Source organism: Pleurodeles waltl, chromosome 5, assembly GCF_031143425.1.
Source record: "Pleurodeles waltl isolate 20211129_DDA chromosome 5, aPleWal1.hap1.20221129, whole genome shotgun sequence".
Classification (NCBI taxonomy): domain Eukaryota; kingdom Metazoa; phylum Chordata; class Amphibia; order Caudata; family Salamandridae; genus Pleurodeles; species Pleurodeles waltl.
Genome location: NC_090444.1, coordinates 473375328 through 473402625, shown reverse-complemented (window position 1 = coordinate 473402625; position 27298 = coordinate 473375328). Strand labels below are relative to the sequence as shown.

General features: G+C 42.7%; 1 protein-coding gene across 3 annotated transcripts in view; it reads left to right on the top strand.

Annotated features, from left to right (window-relative positions):
- Window positions 1–27298, top strand: part of MTHFD1L (methylenetetrahydrofolate dehydrogenase (NADP+ dependent) 1 like) — a 1484080-nt gene that overhangs the window by 1099987 nt on the left and 356795 nt on the right. For all 3 annotated transcript variants that reach the window (XM_069234289.1, XM_069234288.1, XM_069234290.1), the window contains 2 exons: window positions 3012–3112; window positions 9904–10081. In XM_069234289.1, the coding sequence (XP_069090390.1) occupies window positions 3012–3112; window positions 9904–10081 (279 nt within the window). The remainder of the gene's footprint in view (window positions 1–3011; window positions 3113–9903; window positions 10082–27298) is intronic.

Below are 27298 nucleotides of genomic sequence, written 5' to 3'. Positions count from 1 at the left end.
GTACACAACACTGTTGGACTTATCAGTTGTACCCCACATCAAACTACCAAACAGACCAAATCTGTTAACACAACACAAACAACAGATCAGACACCCGAATCCAGCATCGCTCAATCTAGCAGTCTGGCTCCTGAAGTCTTAGAATTCGGACATTTAAATCTTCCACAAGAGTGTATGGAGGTCATTAAACAAGCAAGAAAACCTACTACAAGACATTGTTATGCGAACAAATGGAAAAGATTAGTTTGCTTCTGCCACACTAATCAAATTCAACCACTACATGCCTCCACAAAGGACATTGTAAGCTATTTATTACACCTACAAAAGTCTAATCTAGCATTCTCTTCCATTAAAATCCATCTCACTGCAATATCTTCCTATCTGCAGATTACACATACAACATCACTTTTTAGAATTCCAGTCATTAAAGCATTTATAGAAGGACTAAAAAGAATCATACCCCCAAGGACACCACCAGTACCTTCGTGGAACCTTAATATTGTATTAACACGACTCATGGGCCCACCATTCGAACCCATGCATTCTTGTCAAATCCAATATCTGACTTGGAAAGTAGCCTTTCTAATAGCTATCACATCACTTAGAAGAGTGAGTGAAATACAAGCATTTACTATTCAAGAACCCTTTATACAAATACATAAACATAAAGTGGTTCTCTGTACAAATCCAAAATTCTTACCAAAGGTCATATCACCATTCCATCTAAACCAAACTGTGGAACTCCCAGTCTTCTTTCCACAACTAGACTCAGTAGCTGAAAGGGTCTTGCATACATTAGACATAAAGAGAGCACTAACGTATTACATTGACAGAACGAAACAATTTCGTAAAACAAAACAATTGTTTGTAGCTTTCCAAAAACCTCATGCAGGCAACCCTATATCCAAACAAGGCATTGCCAGATGGATAGTTAAATGTATTCAAACCGGTTACCTTAAAGCAAAAAAAGAATTACCCATTAGACCAAGAGCACATTCCACTAGAAAAAAGGGTGCCACAATGGCTTTTCTTGGAAATATACCAATGACAGAAATTTGTAAGACAGCCACCTGGTCTACGCCTCATACATTTACTAAGCATTACTGTGTGGACGTGTTAGCAACACAACAAGCCACAGTAGGACAGGCTGTATTAAGAACATTATTTCAGACAACTTCAACTCCTACAGGCTAACTACCGCTTTTGGGGAGATAACTGCTTACTAGTCTATGCACAGCATGTGGATCTGCAGCTACACATGCCATTGAACGGAAAATGTCACTTACCCAGTGTACATCTGTTCGTGGCATGAAACGCTGCAGATTCACATGCGCCCTCCCACCTCCCCGGGAGCCCGTAGCCGTTTTTAGTTGCATGAATTGTAAATATGTAAATAAATATTATTTTAATACACACTACGTACATACATTACTACTCCATTGCATGGGCACCTCTAGTATACTCACAACTCCTACCTCACCCTTTGCGGGGAAAGCAATCTAAGATGGGGTCGACGCCCATGCGCAATGGAGCCGAAAGGGAGGAGTCACTCGGTCCTGTGACTCAAAAAGACTTCTCGAAGAAAAACAACTTGTAACACTCCGAGCCCAACACTAGATGGCAGGATAATGCACAGCATGTGAATCTGCAGCGTCTCATGCCACTAACAGATGTACACAGGGTAAGTGACATTTTCCATATATATATATATATATATATATATATATATATATATATTTTTTTTTTTCTTTTAAAGGGTTTACACTTATCTGTAAAATTTTAAAATACATTGTAAAGGCATACTCATAAAAAAAATTGTTGTAAAGACTGTCGTTCAAAATTAATTGTAAAGGCATTCGTTATATATGCTGTCGTTATTCTGTCATTCATCCGTCCAGAGGTGCTTTTCGATGACATAGTGGACTCTGTCTGAGAACCCACCAGTCTTCAGGGCGACCTTCTTTTGAGTAGCCTTTTCCTTTCCTCACCTCACTGTTAGATCCTTATTTGCTCTCGGAGACGTTCTATAGTGGGCCTTGTCTTAAGGTATTGCTTAATCTGTCTCAGAATTCCCTTTCCAGTATGCTATATCTGCATTGTGTCTTTGCCATCCAGTACCAAGCCCTGCCGAATATGTTCTTGCTTCCTTGGTTGGTCTAATTTACTTGCAGGGTTCGATGGAAAATTACCACTATTGCGCATTATACTATTTTCCCTGACTCGTTTACTGAGAGGAAAAAGGGGAGTGTGGATCTTCCTGTGGAAGAAAATCGAAAGGGCGAAAAGACAGGAGATGGGAGAGAGGGCATGGGGAACAGGGTCTGAAAAATAACATATGGTGGGTTGCCACCAAAGGGCAAAAAAACGAATAAACATTAAAATATATTTTGTTTCTAGCCTACATAAGTATGGCGCCTCAGTGCTTTCAGTTAACTTGCTCTTAGTGTGATTATTTGCGATTTTGTCCTAGTGAACCTATTTGTGTGTTACTGTAGTTGCAAGCCAGCCTCTTCGCTATTTTGGTTGTACTATACATTGTGACTGACTCATAATGTAATAATACAAATGTTGTTAAAGAAAAAATTATACTAGCGAAGGGAAAAGGGGACACGAGGAATTCCAAGTCTATGAAAGCGGAGTTGAAACTAAAAAAGGTAATAATTTGGAAGTAAAAGTTTTTAAGTAATACTACTGCAATATAAACATCTCAAAAACACAAAATAAAACTCCAGGAGCATGGGAGGTGTTCACATTTGAAGTCCAGTATCACGTTTGAAGTCCAGGACCTAATCATATCATATTTCGCACACATGTAATTTTTTAGGCTGCAAAGGAAGCTAACAACTTTCTTTGTATGTGTTTATTTGTATTAATTTAAACCCACAAAGTAATCCATGACGTTCAGAGCCCAATATCAGAATGTGCAATTTTGTTTTCAAATGTGTATGCAAACTCATCCGACCATCCTGGTGGTGATGCAGTGGTGTGTCATTGTGATGCTTTCTTTCTAGAATCTTCAGCTTGTGAGTGATGGCTGTTGCAATCTCCAGAAACAAATTCAGATTGCCCAACTCTTCGGTGTTCCAGTAGTGGTCGCCTTAAATGTTTTCAAGTGAGTCTCCGCATTAGGCTGCATGTTTTCAAACTTGCGCTCCATACACCACAAACGTATTGCTTTTTCTGTTTTTGTTTGAAAATTTTGTCAGTTGCTTTTTTCAATTGCTCCTATGCTCATTTGTCTCACTTTTGAATTATGATACCCATCAGAAGCACCAAACCAAATGACAAACCGTCTTTAAAACTGATTTAGCTGGTTTCATGCAAATAGTGAATAAAATACCATAACCAGTACACGTAAACAAAACGTTTGGCATCAGTCAGACCGGACAGCATGTGGTTGAATGAAAAACAAATAACACATGAAGCAGGCCACAAAGTCACCTACCTTAATTACAGAAATATAGTAATCTTCATATTGTAAACTTTAATTGATCCGACACTGGGACGAAGCTGTCCACATTTCCGTATTTTGTTAAACTTTTTAGGATGTCTATAAAGTTCATACACCACTTTCTCAGAGGACAGGCAACAGTCGATTCACTGGTGCAAAGTCACTGTACTTGGATGATTCCCTCTTTCAGTCAGTCGAGCTAACAAAAACCCGAAGGTGTTCAGGGTTAGTGTGTGGTTGGGCAGATCACTGTCCCTGAATTTAACCACTGGAGAAGGACTTTGAACAGATAAGGATGCTCTTCCCTTCATTAAAGTTACATTTGATCACAACCCCAAATGGTGTGAATGGAGAACCCCTCCTCCCTGTTAGATCAGATTGAGTGGAGTATGAATCCCATTACGCAGTCTAGATCAATTGTAGTAAACTGTGTGCAGGATTTTAAACTGCTGGTCTCAAGGTAAATTTGGTGACAAATTTCTGGGGATGTGTCAGAGCCTCTCCTCAATCCTTGGCGTCTAGTATCACCGGATCATTTGTATGTTTTCCCTGGCTGTCTGGAATTTCTACCAGAGATTCTTGTACTCCTTACTTATCAAGATGGCAGTCATTTGTTCTGTGTGCACCATAGCTTTGTGTTTGTCTGTGGTATGATACGTCATACCATTCAATTTCTTAATTTTCCAGTGCATACCAGATCTGTAGAAATAAATTCTCTTCGTCTAGATCATATTCAGTTCTGAGGTTGGAAAATGTTTCTATGCCATGCCTCAGAGCCAGGTCCTCTACTTTAGATACTTTTCCCAGTTTCTTAGCTACCAGAGGGTTGCTTCCTCAGTCAGTATTTCTACAGCCTACCTTGTTTGTATCAGCGTTCCAGATTTTTATCACAGTAAATGGCCTGTGGTATTATCCTTTTAACTTTGCCCCCATGCAGGAAACAAATATACAGTGTTTCCCTCAGGGATCCACAAAGCAGGATGTAATCCCTTTATAGTTATAGCTTATCCTTGCTTTTGTCTTCCTATTAAAGAACTCCAACTAGAAGGTCAAACCTGATCAAGGATGCAAGGGGTTCCAGACAGAGCAAAGAGTAATGGGAAAAAGGCTGCCTAGCTGCATACTTCTACCCAACTAGTTATTATAGTTTTGTAGAGCGCACAGCTATCCTGATAGGGTTTTCTGCACCAAGCCATAGAGGAAGTGAAAGCCGATTTCCAATCAAAAATAACCACATCTTCAAGTTCTTGTGAAAGGTAAGTAGTGAAAAACAGTTGCTTAATGTAACTGGGAGGAAGTTCCAAAGCTTGGGACCCAAAACTGAGAAGGAACAACCGCCCATCTGAGCTAGACGAAACCTAGGGACTTTGCATAGAGCCATATGCTGGGATCTTAGGGAGCGGGCCGCAAATAGGGTAGTATCAGCTCCTGAATGTAGCGAGGGTCGGCTCCCGCTCTAGCTTTGAAGACATAGCACACTGCTTTAAATTGAATGCGCTTCGTGATCACAAACCAATGAAGCTCTTGGAGGAGATGGGCAGTCGAAGCCTGATTGGGGAGGTGGAACAAAGGCCGTGCTGCAGCATTCTGAACAGTCTGGAGGCAGTGTTTAGAATTGTGGTCTATCCCTCAATAAAGGATATTACCATAATCCAATTTGGGCAGGATCAAACTTGGATTATTGTCTTTTGGGCTGACAGGGGAAGAATCCAGATAATGTTCGCAGTCCACTTGAGTTCGGCAAAGCAGGTGGAAGTCGCCTTCACAACCTGAGGCTTCATCAAAAGATTTTCATCTAGTAGGAAGCCCAAGTTCTTAACATGAGAAGACAGGGTAGGAAGAGGGCCAAGAGAGGCAGGCCATTGTTGGGGACCACAGAGTTGAGGGTTTTTGCCTAGGATTATCAACTCCGTCTTATCGCCGTTCAGCTTGAGAGAGTTGTTGCTCATCCAGGTAGCGATTAGCCTCAAGCCACGGTTAACATCGAAGGGGCCCTGGTCTTGTGCAGACGATAAAGAAAAAATGATTTGGGTGTTGTCTGAATAAGAAAAAAGGGTCAGACCGAGCTCTCAACTACTTCTGCTAGCTGCTGAACATAAATGTTAAATAGCAGTGGCCTAAGTGCTGAGCCCTGCGGGACACCAGATGTTATGTTCTGCAATCCAAACACTGCACTAGCCGAGAATACCTGAAAAGTCTGGTTGTGGAGGAATGAGATTAGCCAAGCAAGCCCAGTTGCTTTAAGTCCCAAAGCTGTCAGTCTCTCAATCAGGATGGAAGAGGACACAACGCCACACTCAGATCAAGTAGAATGCTTGATGCTGTTAACCTTCATTGATGAACTCTGTGCAGTATACAGCAATGTAGCCAATGCCACACATGCAGGCCCAAACCAATTTTTGCTCGTGTTAGCAAAATGCACCAGTTTATAGAATCAAAGAGTTTTTCAGCACCCGGTGATTACATTTGGTGACCCTATTGTGAAGTATTTCAGTATTATTAGCTATATGAAAAAAAATTTAAAGCATGTGTAGATTAATCCTTTTAGATCTTAGTGCACTCATGGTTGGTCTATATGCAACAAGGATGTGCTGACTGTTAGTGACCTAATAGAAAGAGTCCTGGCAAAAATGGCTTGCCACGTTTAAGATGGAGATGAAACACTACAGTGACAGCCCAGCCTTTGGCTTACTTTCTTTTTCTTTTAACGTGATGGTTGTCTGTCCCTAATGCTCAGTCAGTTTCTGGAGTCTGCCTTCCAGGAGACAGGGCTACTGCTTGAACAGTTCTACACATTTAACTTTCCTGATTGCAGTAATCTGATGGTAGTCTTGAGCCTGTGTTCATGAGATTCCTGTTCAATCTTACACTCTCACTGGCCCATGGCCACAAGAGTCAAAAATAGCTGGAAATTATTAGACTCACTGCTATTTGAGTGTGATTTAATTCTATATAATCTGACAATGCAAGAGCCAACCCCCATCACCTCTTATTTTTATATGGCTCTCCATCTGCTCTACACCCTTTCCTGCTCAGCCAGTCAGTGAGCCTTTCAGTCTTATTATCCAGCGTGTATATTTTCTCCAATTCTCCTTATATTACGAGTTCTAGCTACATTTGTCACTGCCTCCTTATACTCATTTCCCAGACATTCCAATGTTCAATTTTGTTGCTAATCAGGATAAACCAGTTGCTCTCATCTCTTTTCCAGGAGTTCAGATTACAGGTCTCAATTTGTTTCACCTGCTTCTATTACCTATTCTTATCTTTAGACATATTGTGTTCCCCGTAGGTCTGTCCTAAATGCCTCCGAAATGCAAAACTGCCTATCACATCTTGTCCAAGTCTTCTCTAAGACCTAATTCACTTGCAAATTATGCTAAACTCCGTACCCCTGGTACTAGATTTCCTGTCCTGCCATTGCCAAAGTCTATGCTGTCATTAAAATAGGCATGAATGATATGCACTGTATCTGGGGTGCATGTTAATAGTATGCATGCTTTTCCCAAGACATCCCAGGAAACTTAGGTGAGACATCCACACTTACAATGTTAATCTAAGTGCTGCCATTTCCCACTGGCCAGAAAAATGCAACCATATGGATCTGTTCACATCTTTTTCGTGGTTAACTTGAAGCCTTATCTCATGTCTGTGGCTTTGCATTGGGCCCCCAGTAAGTAAATCCAGTCTGGACCAGCAGTGAGAAATTGTTTCCTGGACCAGTCCCAGGTCATGTTTGTCCTTTAAAGAACTGAGTGACAGTTGCCCTTTTTCGATTTGCTGTCCATGGCATGGTGCACCAAGTTGCAGGTCCATCCTCCGGCTCTTTATCATCTGTCATCCCATTGTTACCGTTCAGCCTCTTCCATAATGCCACACTCTCTCCCCCTCCTAAAAACTTGGGAACGGTATCACCGCAACAGAACAAAACATTTTGCCCCAAACCCTCTCACTTCCTACTTTAATACAGGGAGTTTCACAACTACCCACTGTGTCCCTGCGAAAATAGCTTTTGCCCCTGTGAACAACTCTTGTAGCTTATATCCCTGTAGCTTGAACAGGATGTCAGTCTTATGAACTTTATAGTCCACTTTTCTATCCTGGGAGCAAGAGTGAGCAGGTTCAGTCCTTCAGGGCTCCTCTCAGGTCCCAGACAGCAGGTCCAGCCCTCTTCTGGTCTTCTTCGGGTCTGGAAGGTGTTCTGCAGTGGGTGTCTGAAGGTGCAATAGTTATGGCTGGTACTAGATAGTGGGAATCACTCCTGGACATACCCTGGTCAACGGAGTAGGAGTTCCCAGGGTCAACGCTACAGCGGGGATTACGAGTCCCCTTTCTGCCAGCCTTTGCATGGCGGTGCCACTTGGCATTGGCAGTGCAGGGGCCCCAATGGACAGTCCTGTTGCGCATTTCACTGCCTGAATTATGGGCGGTGAAAGGCGTGACAGGTGCTGTTGCACCCGATGAACCACAACAATGCCACCGGCTCGATTACGAGCCAGCATCAATGTTGTGTGAGTCTTCTGCTGGGCCAGTAGGCGGAAATGCTCTTTTCACCCGCTAGCCCAGCACAAAACTCCTAATAGGGCAGCCAGCATACCGCCAGCACTGCTGTACGCTGGCTGCTGCGGCTTCGGCGGTCTTTAAAAAAGACCGTTGAAGCCGTAATGAGGGCCATAGTGGTAGGACATAAATCTGTACTCTGGGCTTCTACATAGGACAGGTAGGCCTGCCGCAGTAAAAATAGCCTTTGAAAGCCAGCCACTGTAAGGGCATGTTTTTATTAAATTTCTATATATCCTACTTAGAAATACCTTGCTCCTTGGCTTGTGGGCTACAAGGCTTATATTGGGTGACCTATTAATATTGAAAAGGGAGGTTTGGGCCTATCAAATGGGCTTATTTTGACATGTTCAATGGCAGTTTCAGGACTGCTCCAGTCCTGCCCCAGTGGTAGGCCCTAAAACATGTTTGCACTGCCATTGTGGTGGATAGCACAATATGTGCTGCAGTTCACTAATGGTATGAAAATTCCAGACCCTGGGTACCCTTTGTACCATATACCAAAGACATATAGGCAAGTTAAATATACCAATTAAGAATATGCCAATTCAGCCATGGGGGAGCACAAACACTTTGTGCACTTTAGCTCTGCTAACCAGTGGTAGAGTTCTAATGTCTATAAAAATACAGGGTCCAATAAAAGGTGAAAAGTCTGGGGTGACTACACAGAAAAGGGGGCTTTCCTACACTCATGATCTGTAAAAGATGATGATGATAAAATAAAAATAAATTAATAAAAAATTAAAATTAAAAAACATAATTTAAAGCTCCCAAGAGTTCAGTGCCCTCTCAAAAGAGCACCTATAAAGGGGTCAGAGCATTTGTATCGTGATGGTTCAGTAGTTTTGCTGTTATAGCCTTTGGGAAAGCACCTGGAGTAGACAACGGATAGACAATGTGCGCTTTCCATGTTATAGAATTTTTCCTTCACAGGGCTAACTATTAAGTCTCCAGTGAAAAGATCCACACGGCGCCCTTAATGTTTTCCAGGCATTCCCAAAAATATACACTGCTTCTCGAATGTTTGTGTACATCGTCAGTCTTCAGGCTAAGTGCATGGGACGCACTTCAGGCCATCCAGTTCCACACTTAAGTGACTTTGCCTGTTACCAGACACGTTGTTTAATCATTACAGCTCTATCGGTCACGTTATGCGGGTTAGATTTCACGAAACTTGTTACAATATTAACAATTTATTTTTTATTTTTAAGGGCCACCTGGGTTTCTGAGCAATTACCGTAGATTAGTTCGGGTGCCTCTGCTCGAGTCCACATTTCTGGCCTAGACGTGATATACTTACCCCTCATGTTTCCCTGGAGTGTATTGGTTCTTTTAGCCCCCCTCAGTTGATTTCCAAGCCCACAAGGATGCAGTGTCCAGTGTGTATTGTTCCCTGTTAGAATCGGAAAGTGATGCCCGTAAGACTGGAGGCCCATCTTTAACTCACAGCTAAGCACATCGAACATACACAGTGGTTCCTGGTTCTCCATATCAGTGAGGTGTAGCATTTTGTACACCAAGCCCTGAAGTCCAGTAGTGTGATTTCCACACAACCATGGGCATTGTATTTACTTGTTTAGGTTTCATTACCCTGTGACCCTTCTCCCCTACAGGCGTTATGCGGAGGAACTACTGTTCCTGAAGCACGGCACTTGATTTGCAGATAGTAACATGTATACCCGTATGGAAGTACACAATTCAGAGAAATGTGAAACGTCCAAAAAGATCAGAGTATACTTATGGCTCTGTTCGCACAAATAAAATGGTGTACTGGTGTGTACAGTGCTGCAGTACTTCACAGTGAATATGCCGTCCGACACCACCTTTTTTTAAAATCCGGGAATTATAAATGGCCGTAGTTAGTCACAAATAATGCGGTTTTTTGTTTGCAGAACGGATACCCGCGCAGAGATTGAACTTGTTTGCAAGCTTGCCAGAGAGTCCGGCGCGTTTGATGCCGTTCCCTGCAACCACTGGGCTGTCGGTGGCCGAGGAGCTGTCGAACTTGCCTTGGCTGTGAAGGCGGCGGCTCAGCAGAAGAACAGTTTCAAACTTCTTTACGACCTGGATGTAAGTTTTCCTTTATATTTGTACGCATTTTGCGCGTAGCAGCCATCAAACTGCCTGCAGGTTTGTTGACACACTACGAAAACCGGCGTTCTCAGGTTGCCCTATGTTGGCTGTGGGTCGTGTCTTCGGCCCTGTTTTTTTCTTTCTGTTACTGGCAGTTTCCCCCATTGTAAACGCAGTACAAGAATGGAAAGTGAAAAAGCATTGAAAAAGCAATCGTTTTTACTTTGTGTGTACTACTGACAAGAGGAACACAATGTATATCCATTGGATACAAATATTTATTTTTGTCCACCAGGCAAAAATGCACAAGTTTATTTTTTTATATCAGGACATACTAACGTGTGAGGTAGTAGAATGTACCTTCCATAGTCTTAGGTATATCCTTATGCTGTGGTCCCAAGCAGAAAGGTATATGAGAAAGCAATTGTGCATGTCCTTTGTGGCACAAAGTTTTAAGGTATTGTATAGTGCTTAGGCTTCTTGATTTCAGGCTTCTGCTGTGTCGCACATTATAAGAAATGAATTTCAAACTATGACATTGTCCTCCGAGTCCTGTCACCTCGGGCTTACATTATTTTTGCCACAAAAAAGAGAAGTTTCGGAAAAACTTTAGCTGGTTCCGTACCAAGAGTTGTCATCAGGATAAAGTAATTGGAAGCTACTGAAAGATGGACCTGGCGTGCCGTAAAGAGTTGTCCATGAACATCATATGAGAGCTCATAGAGAAAATATGTTGCAGTCGGCCACGTCTTAGACCCTTGCTTGGAGATCAGTGTTCGACAGGGCAGGTGTTTTGCAAAGGCATCCTCGGTTCGTCTTAAGTGTCACGGTACCGGGCATGGAATGATTGAGGTATAAAACACATGTGAATGTGCAACTTTCTAAAGTGATGGGAAAATATGCCAGCCATTGCTTCTCTAACTATAAGAACCTCCGACTTTGACTGTTGTGGGCACTCATCCCTCCACCTGGTGGATATGGCGTAGGTTAACAGTAATTTTGATGGCTACATGGTGGTGGGGACAGTTAAGGGACCACATCATTGCCAGCGTTATTGGGAAATGGGACTGGAGGATGAAAAGACACCTGCCTCTAAGGAGGGGTTTTACTGAGAATTGTGGTGAGGATGGGGCAGGGCACTGTCAGGGTTCAGGGCATTGAATGAGGGAGGGGCAAAGCCTCGAGCATCCTGACAGGAGAAAGAGAACAACGACGGGGGTCTGGGAGGGCCAATAAGAATCAAACACCAAGAATGGAATCGAGCAGAGATGAGGAGCGAACAGTGCCACAGGGTGACGTGATAGGAATGGACAAGATTAGGCATTGGATCCAGGGGGAGGCGAATGATTTAGCACCGTGGTAGGCAGAGATAGGACGTTGCTAGTAATCGGAGAGATTAGACCCAGCGATTGGAGGGTGCGGGATACGGGTGACAGTAGTTATGGGGTCAGGAAGGTTGAACGAAGGGCCAACCCCTGTGAATTTGGTGACAAACAGTTTTGACATGGGTCGAGTCGGATTTCACTGTGGCATATGACCGAGCATTGAAGCATTCTATTTACAGAGGAGCGAACTGAAGCTCTGTGTTAATGCTTTTGTAAAATCACTCCAGTTGTTTCTCGTTGGTAATGGTAAAGCCGTAACTGAAAACAGGACTGATTAAGCTCCTCACACCCTCGTGTTACAACTGCAGGTTTCTGTGTGTTGAAAGCCACAGACTTCTGCGACTTAGAGTTTGAAATGGGCTGTGGATTTCAGACATGCCCGAGTTGCAGGTTAAAGACTATCTTAGACGACAAACATGCAATTGTTTCTGCTTTTGTCTTTGACCCAAGATTCGTGTTCTACATTGTTTGACTTTCGAGATATTTGTTTTCTGTGCAATTTGATGTAAGAGTTGATTGCGGCTAAATGAATGATGATGAAGGGCCACCCGCGCTGTTTATCAAACAAGGACATGCCATTTGTGTTGAAATAGTCCATCCCAATCTGGTCCAAGTGATCCGTAGGCATATTCCTAGCTGTTAGTTGCCTTTGTGAAAGATGCCCAAAACATTAGTATTTTATGACTGTGATGCATGATAGAGGTATTGTGATATGGAAAGCATTGTGTATTACAACTTTACGTTGGAAGCAATGAGACTTGTAGAGCAAATCTTTTTCGTGTTGAGGTGCAAGTACCTGTTGAACAGTGGTGATTTACTTCATGTTTACTTTGGGTTACTAGCAGCAAGTGGTCCCGACTCTAGGATCGTCACTTGGCTGTTGTTAGTAGGGACGGGCCTCCTCTGGGGCGATATTGGGTACTGTCGAAGGATGCCTGGAGGATGGTAAGCCTTGACAAAATTGACTGTCTGATTGAGAGGCACCCTTAGTCCTCTGCTGCAAGTCTGGCAACATTACACTTGGCGTACTTAAATGTTGCCCCCAGCAAAATTCATATGCACACAGTGCACACTGCAATTATGCTGATATAAATCCACTTTGTTTGACCAGTCTGGCAGGACCAAATAACAAGCACATACTTGTGTACGCCAATGAACGTTAAAAAAAAACTAGTTTTTTTTTTTTTTTTTTTTTAAATCACACATGCAGATAAACAAAACAGCTTATAGATTGAACTCTGTCTACTCACAAAAAAGATATGTGCAGCCCCAAAGGAGCAGATGTGCTGCAACACCCATTTTCAGAAACTACTGTTAAAAATCATATGCAGATTATCAAGGACACATTTATTGCCAAACTTGGCACAATTTAACAAAGTCAAGAGAAGAATGTTATATGTGCATTAGTTATGATAAATCCTTGCACATATATAATGAGTGTTACATGCAAATGACTGAAAGCATTTGGGGATTAGACAATATGTGGCCAAGCCCAACCACTCCTCCCCAAAGGATAAATTATGCCAATGTGTGAAACCCTCACTGTTAGGGCTAGAGCGCCAGCCTGCCTTTAGGCCAGCCTATCCCCACCTCCCACCCCGCCCAATCAGCTGCAAACTCATATCAGAATCTTTCAGACCAGTTTACGCAGTAATATGGGTAATCTATTGGGCTTACCCCACATACATTCTGGTCGACTTTCACTGTCCTAAACCAAACTGCACAGAAAAAGAAGGATCATGTGGTGGGAAAAAACGTTGCCTGGGGTAGGAGGTCCTCGAACAGGGGCAGATAGGGAGCGAAGAGGCCTGACCCAGAGTCGGCCTGGTATATAAACCTGATGCTCCACCCACTCGCCCTCTCAGACTTGTCCCCTAACCCCTCTTCCCTGGAGTATTCTTTGAGAGCCCCAAGCAGGAAAAGAACAAAGGGGAAATGAAACCAGGAAATGGGAGGAAGGTTAACCCAAGATGGACCCTGTGCCTTTGGTGGCTGCTAAGTGTGTCCTTAGCTAAGTCGCCTGCCGGGTCACAGAACACATTGTTACTGTGGGTCAGGTGTGGATTTGTGTTTTTGCCTAGTGTGTGGTGGTAGTGGAAGACGAGCTGCCAGATAGCAAGAACTCCAGGTGTATCCTTTTTAGGTTGTATTTCACTCGGGTACGGTGTGTTTGTTGAAGACTATGCCCCATCTTTCTCCGCACAGGACCCAAGTGGGGAAGAAAAAAAAAACCCTGTGGCACAGTGCTGGTGTTGGCTGTTTCGCACTTCATACCTCTATGAGTATAGAATATACATATCACCCTCCTACAGAATGAGTGGACTGACTTCTTTGGGGATGGCGGATGTTGGAATCTAGGAATGATGCCTGCAGAGCTGTCCCTGCTATCGCTTCTGTAACCATGGAAATGGTGTTGTCACTCATTGCAGTTTTGCACTCACTACATTTTTATTTTCGTAGACTGGGTCTTCTGCAAAAAAAAATGAAATCCTCCTCTTAACGACATTCGTAGTCAACATTTCTTAGAGGATTTCACCCCCCAAGAATGAAAATGTTCTCGTTGTTGCATTACTACAGTTCACGCTATATTAAGTATGTCTCTGTTTCTTAATTTTTAGGGTCGAGCCTGCGTCGCATGCGCTTGCGCATGCGTTTCGCTAGCGAGACGCTTTAGGGATTAATAAGGGCTCGGAGCCCCGTCCACATGACGTCAGTGTCTTTTATTGGTTCGTGGGCTTGCCTGCTAGAATCTGCTTGATTTCATTAGTGGAAGGCACGTATACGTCATGCCTTTTCCGGTTGTTAGCCCTCCTCGAGCGCAGCGACCAGGTACAGAAAACATGCGAGGCTCGCTGTTTTCATTCGGTTTGTGGACTACTTTCTCTATTTTCGCAACGCGTTCTCACTTGGCAGAAGTCGAGCGCTTTGCATAATATCGACCCTGTTACACAGTTAATTGCACTTTTTCCGGTTACGTACATGGTTTATGTTGCAAGAAAAGTTCGGTTAGGAGTTTACAACGCTATTAGCTCTAACACGAGCAAACGCGAGACCCGTTGCATTGCAAATGCTTGTTGTTGTTAGTCTTTTAGAGAAGAGAATTAGGCTGCTATATAAACATTTGACAGTACTGCCATTGTTTCCAAAATGAGTGAAGTGTTCCATTATGTAATTATTTTCCTTCTAAATGTTCCACTACTCGCAACTTGTAGAATTAACTCTTACACAAACAACCAGTGTGTCAAGACACAGTAAAAGTGGAGTAAATTGAGCCGGATGTTAGTCAGTTACTCTGCTTCACTAAATATTTCATATGATTAATGTAATGGGCATTATTAATTTATTCTGCTTTTAGCTTTTTTTCACTTTGCAAGATGATTGTTCCTTTCAGCACGTGTCCCTGCTTTTTGTATGTCTTGCTCTTTTGTGAAGTTCAATAATGATTGATTCGAGCCAAAAAGATGACATGTGAGGCCAGCTAAATTAATATTTCAGTTATTTTACCTCGAGTTTTTCCAACTGTTTTGTTATTTTACGATTCTAATGCAAGTTAAAAATGTAATCACAGACGGATATTTCTATGATTGAGTAGATCTGTGGGTTCAGTGCACAGCTCCACATACATCGAGAGTTTTCACGATTCTCAAACTTTCACTTTGTTGAGATCAAATACCTCTTTTTGAGATTCCAGGGCACCAGATACTGAAAGCAAACTTTATGTAAAAGTACCAATCTGCATCCACACATTTTGATCCTGGTATGCTACAAAATTCCACTGTCAGTGAGGGCTGTCATTTCTAGGTACTGGGTGCAGTGGGGCTAAGATAACGTGGCTAGATTTTGTACAAGGATACAGCCCAAGTATTTCTTCTGTACCCTAGTACGAAGCATCATTGTCCGTTGGAAAGGGTCATTTGGGCACGATCTTTTTGACAGAGTTTACCTGCTGCCTTGTGAGGTCAATGCAAGCATCCCCCATCTAAATGTATATCCCCAGCCTTATCCCTGTTTCTGTGACCCTCACTCTCATGTCATGCTCAGTTTTCTGCTTCTTTCTCTGACCTCTCCACTTGCATCCTACGATCTTGTTTGTTTGCTACCCATATGTGCTTCCGTACCCCACATAGATTTATTCTCTCAAGCTCTCTTTCTCCTGCGTGTGATTGTCAGTGGATGATTTTGGTACTGCAGGTTCAAATCCCTGTACCTCTTACGCCAAAATGTATGGGTGCCGATACACTCGCTGTTATGAAACTAGTGTGCTCATAAGTGAGACATCTAGCCTTGTTCAGGTGTTGGAGGATGGGAAAATGGAATGACAGATTGGCAGTGGGGGAGCTCTGTGGGTAAGAGGACAGATCAAAGAAAGAAGTAAGTCAGCTGCAAGAGGGAAGGGCTCTGATACTCTTTGTGTTTGTATTTGTTTGCCTCTGATTCCATCCTCTTCCCGTGAGAACATCATCCATATCAGCATTTAGATATTGTTTTAGTCCTCTTGTTTGTTTGTTTTTACATGCAACAGCAGCTTAGTCATACCTACTCATGCTAATTTGTTTTGGAGCCATTTGAGGGGCAATGGCTGCTGCTCAGGGCTTCATTGAACACCAAGACTTGCTTGTTAGCTTAACCCCTTAGCTGAAGATGTCTCTTAGCACACTCTGTCTATATTCAAATTACTGATTTTCATATCAAACAGGACATAGGACCCATCAATTATCCATGACCTCATACTTCTGTGGGCAAAGACAGCATTTACAGCTCGTTGCCTCAATGTTTACACCACAAATGTCAGGCCTCACTTTATGTACTGTGCAACTTTGGTGCTTTGTTTACAAGTGCAGGTCAAATCTATATGCAGGGAGTAGATGATAGTAATTTTATTGTCCAGCTTATTTAAAAACCTGTATACACTAGGATGACATCAGTGCAGAGCAATAGCCATGAGAAACAATCTCCGCTAGAAACTAAAACAAGTTAGAAACAGAGCACTTGGACTACGGCAATTAATAAAACAGCAAAGAAAGATACAAATATAGGTTAACTTAAAAAAAAAAAATATTTAGATTGTTTAACAAATTAGCATGCACATTACCTAATTGGCCCAAGAAAGTGCAGTTGACGAGAGATCTGGCATAGACGGTAAAAAACACAGTACAGCTCATTGTCTGACATCTGCCAGGAGAACAGAATGTTATTTAGGACTTCTTAAGCAGCTAGGTAGGAGACATTCAGAAAAGTGAGTTGCACCAACTGTAAAGAATGTTTGCAGAGTTGGAACAATCTACCAAGATGTATTGTCAACAAATCAAATCTCTAAATGTTCTAAACCTCTCCTACTCGTATAGAGTTCCCAATCAAGAAGCACTGTTGATCAGCTGTCCATGTATCGTTTCACCGACCTAGCCCTGCCTCCACTAATGTCACATGTGGTTAACTTATGAAGATCACACATGATATTGATATTTGTATCAGAATCAATGTCTCTTCAACATTGGATTTCACAGCTTATGTACTTGTCAGTGGTACAACAACTGTTATCATTGCAGTAAGGATAAGTCTGGCATCCACGGCAGGATTTCTGAACTTGCCAGCCTCACTCCTGAGATCTTAGAATTTGAAAATTGGGACAAGCTACAGTGATAGCTGGCATTCTTAGAGAGGCTTTTAGGCCGTCAACACGGACAGGTTATTTAGCAAAATTGAAGTGATTTATCAAATTGTTTCGGCAAAACACACACCAGTTTACACTCTTGGCTGGTCAAGTAATTGTGCTAGACTTACATCTGTCATATTCACTTGGGAGTATGTGTCCATTAGAGTACACTTACCTACTATCCCACCATAAATGAAGAATGCTCTAAAATAATCACTCTTTAGCAGCCCAATCATCCAGGATTTATTAGAATGGGTGAAGTGAATGTATCCACCACAGAGCACAACACTTCTAACAAAGCTTTTACATATGGTGTTGTGAGAGCTATTTTACCTAGCTTTGTTGAAAGCTTTTTTTTTTAATGTGGCACTAATACTCATCATGATTTATACCTGATAGCGCGTCAGAGCCTTGATAAGTAAACTTACAAGGAGACACGCCTAGGTCGATGAACCTTTGTACCACGTTCGGGGACTTCCCAGTACGAGATGTCTTTTTGTCATCACAAGTCAATAGATCAGTAGCTCAATCAATATTCACAATAACCAATCATTAGGCTAATCAATAACATTTAATAAGAATCAATAAGTTGAGCACACCATGACCTTTCAGTCATGAATAACCACTCCAATTTAGTTAAGTGTTAGGATATTTATTTCCCTATTGGTTACAATCTAATGTTTTCTGTTAAGCTCAGTAGCAATTAATCTCATTAAGAACGTATCTACTTAGTATTTAGAACGCAGTCAATCAATGCATAGAGAATATTCAGTCAGTATTTAGGCACATCATTAATATAAAGCAACTCAGCAAAGATTCGTTAATATATGATTCAACAAAGCTAGAACTCAGTCATTTGTCTAATTGCGTCAGATATTTGTCAACACCTTAACTAACCTCAAATTAGCATCAGCATGTTGGGCTTCATGCAAAACAATTTAGAAAACATGAATTTAGAAAACATCTAAGCTATAGCCTCTGCCAAAAGAGCAGTTGGTACCTAGAAAGAAAAGGCAAACAATTACAATTTGCATCAGATAGTTACCAGTCCAACAGATCAGCAAACAGCTTCAGTCTTCGTCTTCAGGATATCAGTCGATTCATCATCAGCAGAGATAGGACGGGGCAAAGTCTCAATATAGCATAGCTAAGGAATAGGGTCTTCCCTCATAGGGAGGAGAAGTAAGTATCAGGTAAGAAACGGGTAGAGGATGGTTTAAAATATCAAGACGAATGAGCAGCAAAGTCTCAAAAGAATGGCCTAAATGGCTTGGTGGAGTGGCAAAGGATGGCGAAGAATGGGGGTGATCTCTCCTCGAGTCATGCGGTTAAATCAAAACTGTCTAATCTGTCCTTAATTTCTCATTGGGTAATAATTGGCGCATCATTATCTCTGTCCAATAATTCTTCACGCACTTCACCAGAATTTTCCACAAACCACAGTTCTCATGTCGCTGATTGGTTCATGTTATTGACGTCTTCATCAGTTAGAATGTCAGGTAAGAAAAGTTACACTTTACACTCCAGTCAGTGGTTCCATTGTTTTCTCCTACTCCAGGCAGCCTTGCACCTGTTACGAATTACACTGTTGCACTCAGCAAGAATGTCTCCTTGAGCAAGTCGGGTCTCATGAGAAAGAATTTACTACGGCTACACACAAATAACTTCTGGAAAAGTACAGCTTTGTGTCCTTCAGGAAAACAGCACATTGCACGTTAGAAAAATACAGTTTAATATGAGACCAGGCAGCTAGGCCCAGACCCTTGCTAAGCTAAGGCCTAATGATTAATGAGCAACCTCCTAATACCTGACTTTAATTACGATATGTTAATACAACTTCAAAACATTAGTACATAATTAATTCATCATTAATAAGCTTCATTAGTCTTCGTATACATTGGTGGCCACTCCCCGTGGGCACATTTCAAACATGTGCATTATTTTCTATGTTAACACATTTTCTATGCAGCTTCATCACACAATATATTGCAAGCCTTCCATGTTAATATTTGCTTTTGAAAAACACACTCCAACATACCCAAACGTATTTAATCTTTTCACATACATCAAGCAGTTGGATTTGTTTGCTTTTTTTTTTCTCCCAAAAGCTAACATCTGTATAAAAAATACCTTAAGAACAGGGTGTCTAGTTCATATATGATGGTAACTATATAGATATGGGGAAAAAGTGACAAAACAACCAGAGTAGCAAACAATTTTAACAAAACAGACTCCACTCCGGGACTCAGCATGGCTAGGTGAAACAAGTGGGCTAACTGGCTTTGGAGGATGGGACCTAATAGGTAGGAACAAACTAGATGAGTTCAGGCGAGGACACTCTAAAGATTTTTGAGGCTCTTTAAAAAAACAAAAAATGTATGGAATTCTGGCGTGTGAGGTTTTCTGACATCTTTCATTTAGACATGCAGTGCATATGGACAGAATGATGGGCACTCAGGTTGGCGATATCAGACCCCTTGAAGATTGGATACTGTCAGAACCTTTATCACAGAAAGCAATTGTACTCATTACAAGAAAATGGCCAGTGACATGCCAGCTGGAGCTCTGGGGAAAAATAGGGGCAAGGCTTGGGGGAACTACTGAATAGTCACTACACGTGGTTCAATTAAATATTCTCCACAGTGTGCTTGATACCAGGGAGATATTGGAAAACATTGGGGAAGCATATTCAGTAGAGTGCCTTCGAGGGTGCAGATTGACTGGAACTTTCATACACACTATATGGAGATGCACTGAGATTAGGACATTTTGGAATAGTTTCCTAAGGTGTATGTTTAAGGTGGCTAACATACAGTTGACCCTAAATAAGAAATTGTGTTCTTGGAATACGGGGAGAAGATAAGTGTCCCAGGTACTAAACATTGTTCTGGAATGTGGGCTTGGTTGTGGCCTGGCAAAACATTACTAGATTATGACTGGTGTCCTGTCCATCCATATAAACAGGGGGCAGTGAAATGGAATTGTGCATGGGTGGAGAAAGATTAGTATATGAGAGCCAGGGTTGTCCACACAAATTTGAAAATATATGGGGTCCATGAAGGAGTCATCTGGGATATGACTGAAGTATCACTTTATTGTTGTTATGAACTATCCTCCTTTCTTGTGACTAGTGTTGCATGGAAACAGTGGAATGTACAGCCTGTACATGAGTTGTAATGTGAGAACTGCTCGGAGTGTACCTTGTGATCATATTGTGGGAAATCAGTTTTATGGGAACCATACTTTTCCCAGTGCTATGTTGTCGTTTGGTTTGATATGTACCAATGAAAATGTTTTTGAAGAAGAAAGTGCCTTAAACACTTTGAATATCAAAAGGCCGTAATGTAATATATGTAAAAAGGAGAAACAACTAAACATCTCTTCAAAAACTTAGCAGTGCTTCTGGCACATGCTCCTGAGATGTTTTGACGAGTAAAAGCAATGTCCTAATGTGAATTTCCAAACAAATCGTTTTTACTCTTCAACTGAAAAGGTGTTAAGAGTTAGTCCAAGAGCACTCTCTACTAGGAAAAGGTTCTTCTCCAGCTTGCATTAGAATTGTTTAGCGGAACATAAAACTGCTATGCGGTCATGTTTACAAACTTTCATTAACCTCACAGGGAGCAACTTGAATGACAAATATCAAAGAGTGTGACCCACAGGTAATCATCTCCTATACTTTTAACAGCTTGGACTTCCCTTTGTTTTCTTCTACTTTACATATTAGCAAAAAAAAAAAAACGAAAATCTCCCTAAGACCTCCAAACAGCGGGAGTGCATTCAGCCAGGGGTGGTGCCTGATCTGAATGAGGAAGGAGCCCATTGATGAACCGATTCCTCACCTTATGAATATTCCCCCCAGGCGTCAAACTGGATCCGGAAGGTTAGAAGCAGTATTCCTGTGCAGTGGCTGGTGGCATCACATGGCTGTGCGCCGGTGTTCCGCTCGCAGTCAAAAGAAAGGCTCCTGAAGTCAGTGTGTTCCTTTCTCATGGACGCCAGGAGAGGAGCCATTGCTTCCAGTGATCTGACTCTGAACTGGCTTCTGCTCAGCCTCGTCCAAGGCCGTACCCCAATTCAGTGGGAGTCCATCCTATAGCTAATCCTTTAGACTCTGATACCCTGCACTTATCACATGACAGAGTTCAGACCTTACATCGGCTCTTTGTATCAGATTCCAGTAACAGTGACTGTGATGAAGGTGATGAATTCACCCCTCAACAAAATGAGAACATTTGGTATGCTGAACTACAAGAGGCCAGTTGTCTGATCACTTTCCCAGTCACTGGACTTCTATTCTCCTGGTCATGCAACTGAGGAGAGTGCCTCTACTGCTGTGGTCAGGAAGTGGGCTGTAGAAATCCTAGATGCACAGCTCTTTATATTGGAAGTAAAAACTAATGTATTGGCTGAGATTCTTCGGCCTTGCCAGGCAGTTACAAAACCTCTATTGCCACTTAATGAAGCCTTGGACAAAGCCTTGTTCTGGGTGCCAACTAAAAACTTTTTTGACGCAAACCATACACCTTGTAGCCTGCTGGACCATACGTCTACATGCAGAGTAAGTCCAGTGACTGCTCACTCCGAATCTAAGCGCATGGAATTTGTTTGCAAGTACATGTTTATCTGCTAGTTTTATCTGGTGCTCAGTCAATGTTTGCTGCTTCCTAGGCCACTGAACTCACGCTTTATGTGACTCAGTTGGTCAAATCCTACTGGCAGTTCAGAGGAAATATGGGCATTTTTAGCCCAAACCATACAGGACTGCGGGGATGCTGCAAAATTTGTTACAAAATCTTGCCTCAACACAGCTGGCCACCTGGGTCCAGCAATGGACATGAGTGTGATGCCTCAGCACCACGACTGGATGAGGTCTACAGGCTTCTTTGGGGATGTGAGGCATCTTCGATGAACATGACATTAGATAGCTATCTCCTTTTTGATGAAAAAGCAGACTTGGTCTAGAATCCTTTACAAAGATTTGTGCCACAACACATTCCCTGGGGCAGCTTGTCTCTAGTAAACAAGACTGGGTGAAACATTTTGTCGAAGGTTGGCAAGGCATCACTTTGGATGCATGGAGTCTCCAGTTTGTCATTAGGGTTACCCTGTCCCATTCCTTTCTACTCATCTGCACTTGGCAGCTCCACGAATGCTACAGATGGAGGAACACATCTGTTTTGTAGCAGGGTGAGCAGGCTCTTGTGACAAAAGGAACCATAGAGAAGGTTTCGAGGTTGGAAGTGGGAACTGGTTATTAATCCCTCTACTTCCTAGTGCCAGAGAACAGAGCATTTCATCCTATTTTAGATCTCCACCCTCTCAATGCCTTACTAGAAAGGACAAATTCAAAATACTAGTGCTGACCCAGGTCTGATTTGCACTGGTTCCGAAGACTTGATGGTAGCAATGGAAGTGTTTCCATATTCTTCCTGTGCAGTTTCACATAGTTACCTGTGGTTCACAGTGCGCCAGCATCCAGGAAGCCATGCGTGAGTCATGTATCTGGAGGGTGCTGCAGATGCTCTTTCTTCCTGTGTTCACTCTGGGGTGGAGAGGGCATGCTGAGTTGTCATGCTGCGGACCAAGGTTAAGTAAGGGAAATTGTGCGTTTGTGTATGTTCATGCTGACCAACTCCTCTAGTGCTTCCAACTTGTGGGAGGATAATGTCACGAGGTCCAGTACACCAGCAATGATGATCCTTGCCCTTTCAAAAGGTACTCCTAGCAGTGGCCATAGTGGTGGCTTAGTTTGTCCTCCAGTCTCACGACTTATCTGGCAGCTAGGACAAAAGTGCCTAAAAGTCAGTTTCTACTCTCATTCAGGATCAATAGAAATGGGAATAAAGTGAGTCCTTAGCCTTTTCAAGCTCCAAATGTCATGTCAACAGATCCTTATTGGCCGTCTGCATTAGGAAGTTGGGGTGCACCTCTTCCTTGCTCCAGGCTCTTCAGGTGAACCCTCACTGTACAGTAGCCTATATTCAGAAGCAACTGTAAAATTACCTCCTTCCTGTTTTTGAGTTTGTTTTAGTGCATTCTGGGGTAATGGGCATTCCTACGAAGCTGAGCCAAATCAGCTATGTGCAAGCCTAGCTGGTTGGTCCCAGACTGCATTTCTTTGCCATCCTGTCATTCAGAGCCAAATCTGAATGTAATTGACTGCCATTTACTCTGTTTACATTTGATAGTCTAGACCAATGGTTCCCAACCTTTTGACTTCTGCGGACCCCCACTTTTTCAATACTGGAACACGGAGACCCCCACTGAATCATTATTGGAATCCGAGAACCCCCCACTGAGTCATTACTGAAAGTTGGGGACCTAATCTGTTAATATTGTGTCATTTTCTATGCAGTCGCGGACCCCATGAGGAGGCTTCCACGGACCCCCAGGGGTCCTCGGACCACGGGTTGGGAACCACTGGTCTAGACTTCCTGTATCTTTTTTTGAGCTACTTCACAGATTCGTCCAAAAGTTCACATAAAGCAGACCATAGCAAACATACCCAACACTACCCTGATGTTCTTTTAGTGGCTGTCACGGGGCCACAATACTGATTACCAAGACAACTTCCCACTGAAAACGTCACACATACCTCTGAAAAAACACACTGCAGATGTTCCATGTAGTTGGGTAATGTACTCAAACAAGGTAGAAACGCACATTTCTTTCGCGTTGGCACAGTTTGGTTCTTCACCTGGGTATGCTTTGTGATGTATTATGTAATGAATCAGAGCCTGGACAGCCAGGCACGCTGCCCGGTGCGTGAAACTGCTGACATCCAAGTTTGCTTCACACCTCCAGCCAAAAACCCACTGTCCACCAACACTTACTAGACCTCTATGTTGCTTCCTGGCTAGGTTTGCTCCGCATAAATACCTTAAATCCATGGCATACAGACATCAAGATAAAACAGACAGAGTAAGAAAAAACGTTGAGACTTTCAACAGGGACGAAATGTGCAACGAACTGACAATTACAGCATCCAGCAGTACTTGCTAGTCCGCTACTTACCACGCCTGCACATTTGCCAGAAAATGGATGTGTTACCAATTTAGGAGCAGGTCATAAGTATTTTAGATCACGCCACTGGTCTCACCCATCCAAGAAAAACTCAACTCAATAAAAGTGATGCATTATTCCTCAAACTGACCACACGCTCTCAAACCATAAGAAACAGAGGCCGTTCTGTGATAGAATGAGTGGAAAGTTACACCCCACACTATTGAAATCTGTTGATACCATAGAATTAGTAAATTGTTCTCTGTACAAGTGCTGGTTAACTCTAAAGCGACCTCTGTGCCTTGCGGTGCAGTGATAGGGAAGCAGACCTGGTTGGCTCTCTGCAACATTGTGCTGGAACCCCCATATGCTGCTTTGGAACATGGGACCCCTTCGAATGTGAGTGGAATACCTGTCCAGTGTTCTACAGATAAAGCGTCTGAGGCAGAAAATCCCTCATTGGTTACGGGATTTGTCTAGTTCAGTGGTTCCCAACCTTTTGACTTCTGTGGACCCCCACTTTATCCTTACTGAAATCCGGGGACCCCCACTCAACCATTATTGTAATCCGGGGACCCCCTACTGAGTCACTACTGAAAGCTAAGGACCTAATCAGTTAAAATTATTTAATTTTCTAAGCAGTCGCGGACCCCCTGAGGAGGCTTCGCGGACCCCCAGGGGTCCCCGGACCACAGGTTGGGAACCACTGGTCTAGTTCATAAACTTCTAACGCTAAGCGCTCAGTGACATCCAGGCTGCCTTTTTTTCTGCAAATTAGTGGTGAAAATGTCAAGCACGTGACACACTCCTCAGCAATTTTTGTATTTTTTTATTTATGTTTTGTTCCAATAGTGGACGGGATAAACGGGGTGGGTTCATGAACTCTGCAACCTTATTACTTGACGGAGAGGCCCGACTACTGTGTTTGAATACAAATTGGTTTATCCCTTTTTATCTATAGATTAACGTCAACATATGATTTTATACTTCACGAATACACTGTAATTGTGTATGATGAGCTAGTGATAAGCTGAGGAGTTGTATGCCTCTCTGTTTCTTGGGACTTCTTTTTTTTTTTTTTTTTTACACTAGAACAAGAAGTTCAGGTCCCCTACTCTTCCTGACAAAATCTGTGTAGAAAATAACTGAGGTTTGTTGGTATTGAATGTTTGATCGCCCGAGGGATAACAGTAGGGGATCGCCAAATTGTCTCCAGATACTGTTTATTTTTGTAATAATATTCTTTTGGGACTGTGCCCGCTGCATAGATTCTGGAATGTACCACTGTGTCCCAGTGCACGCGCCTGCCGTGGAAACGCTGATTTACGCATCGGTGCTCAAGGTTTGCAGTAAGTCAGTCTGTCATTTAGCGCTAGATTATCAAATGCCTTTCCTTGCTTGAGAAAGGAGAGCAACTAATTGGTACTGTTGGTCTAAAAATCTGGGGCATGTTTGGCTAGAGGTGTGAAGCATACTTGGATGTCAGCTGCGCCCGCGCCGGGCAGCGTGTCTGGCTGAGCACTCTGGTTCATTGCAAAAGCATACGCAGGTGAAGAACTAAACTGTACCAACGCGAAGAAAATGCACGTGTTTACCTTGTAGTTGCAAGTTGCCCCTACATTTCTTCAGAAAATCGGTGTCGATGAAATTTGGGATTCTGTTTGAAGGAGTTTGATTGTGGCTGCCTCACTATCTGGCATGGTCAACTTGACAGAAAACCTGCCATCTTGTAGTGCCGTGATTCGAGCCCTTGAGTGATTACATGTATTTAAACAGTGGCCTGGGAAATAAACCATGCCACAAGTAGGCCCTTAGGAGCCACCCCTATTAACTCGAGTAAAGCTAATCACAGACGACCCGTGTTTTGTGCAATGTGGTAGCCTAGCATACACAATATACCTTCGCGTTCTTTAATTGGGAATCATGGATTTTATTGCGTGCGATTGCAAGTTCCGCATTCATTTTGGAATGCGTGCACACATGATTGGAGGTGAAAGAGGGGTATACACTTAGGCCCCTGTGGCCCCTGCGTCGTTGGAGCCCCCAGAGTTTTCGGAGGGGGCCCGTTCAAGCCAAGGCCAGTAAAACATCAGGGGCATGTGGGAGACCCCCTTTGGGTTACGGCGTTGGAGTGAACCAACTGCAGCGGTAATGTTTGTTCTTTCTAATTGTGTTCAGACTGCATGGCACTGAGAACATGCAGTCTCCTGTTACTATCTTTGCCACGTGTCCTCACGGCTTAGGGTAAGAGGAATGGTGGATCAAGATTGCCAAGGGCCCTAATGGAGTCAAGGAAAATGGAACCTCCCACCTCATTATTGGGTAATTAAGTCATCATTAAGGTGCACTGAGCCCCTCACACCATTTAGAATCGGTGCCACTACACCTACTGTAGGAATGATGGCTACACACCTGGGCGCACAGATCAATGTTTATAGTACTGTAGTACACAACCGTGTACATTTTTTGTCTTTTCGAATTTCTAATTGCGTTAATGTTACCTTAAATTCCACCCACTACAAACTCAAGTAATACCTTAGATAACGTTTGAGCTCCAGATGGATTGGCTCAGTTTTGCACAAGCACCCTTAATATGATTGCATTTATTAGTCCAGTTCCGTCTCTGACGATGACCTCGTGGGTTGTGGTGTGAGAGGAAACTCAAAAACAGACTGTTTTGTTATAATTGACCTACGGGTGAAATCTGGTAAGTCTGTCATTCTGGTATCCATGACATGGAGTGGGAACCACCCTTGCCTGGCACTAGCCACGGTACAATGTTATTATGGACGTTTTTTTTTAATAACTATAATCATTAAATCAAAGATGGCATAGGTTTCTTTAAGCACTTCATAAATTAATTCGTTTATTGTGGAGTACCTGGAGGTATGATCAGTGGCATCCAGTTGTCTTTAGGAAGCCCTACTGTCTGAGATAGTTTGAGATAATGTACAGTCAGTAGTAGTCACTGTGCACTTGGAAGGAGAGACTTTTTATTTTATTGCAACTGAAGCTGGTGATTTTTGAAAAAAGCAAGAGCAGTGGTCCACATAAATAGGTGTGAGAGCATTTGCTCCTCACTTTTTAGGTTGAGCGCGCAATCACTCTGGCCTGTTGTAATCTATCTGTGGGCTTTTAACCACCCCCACCGTACACTCATCACTTTCACTT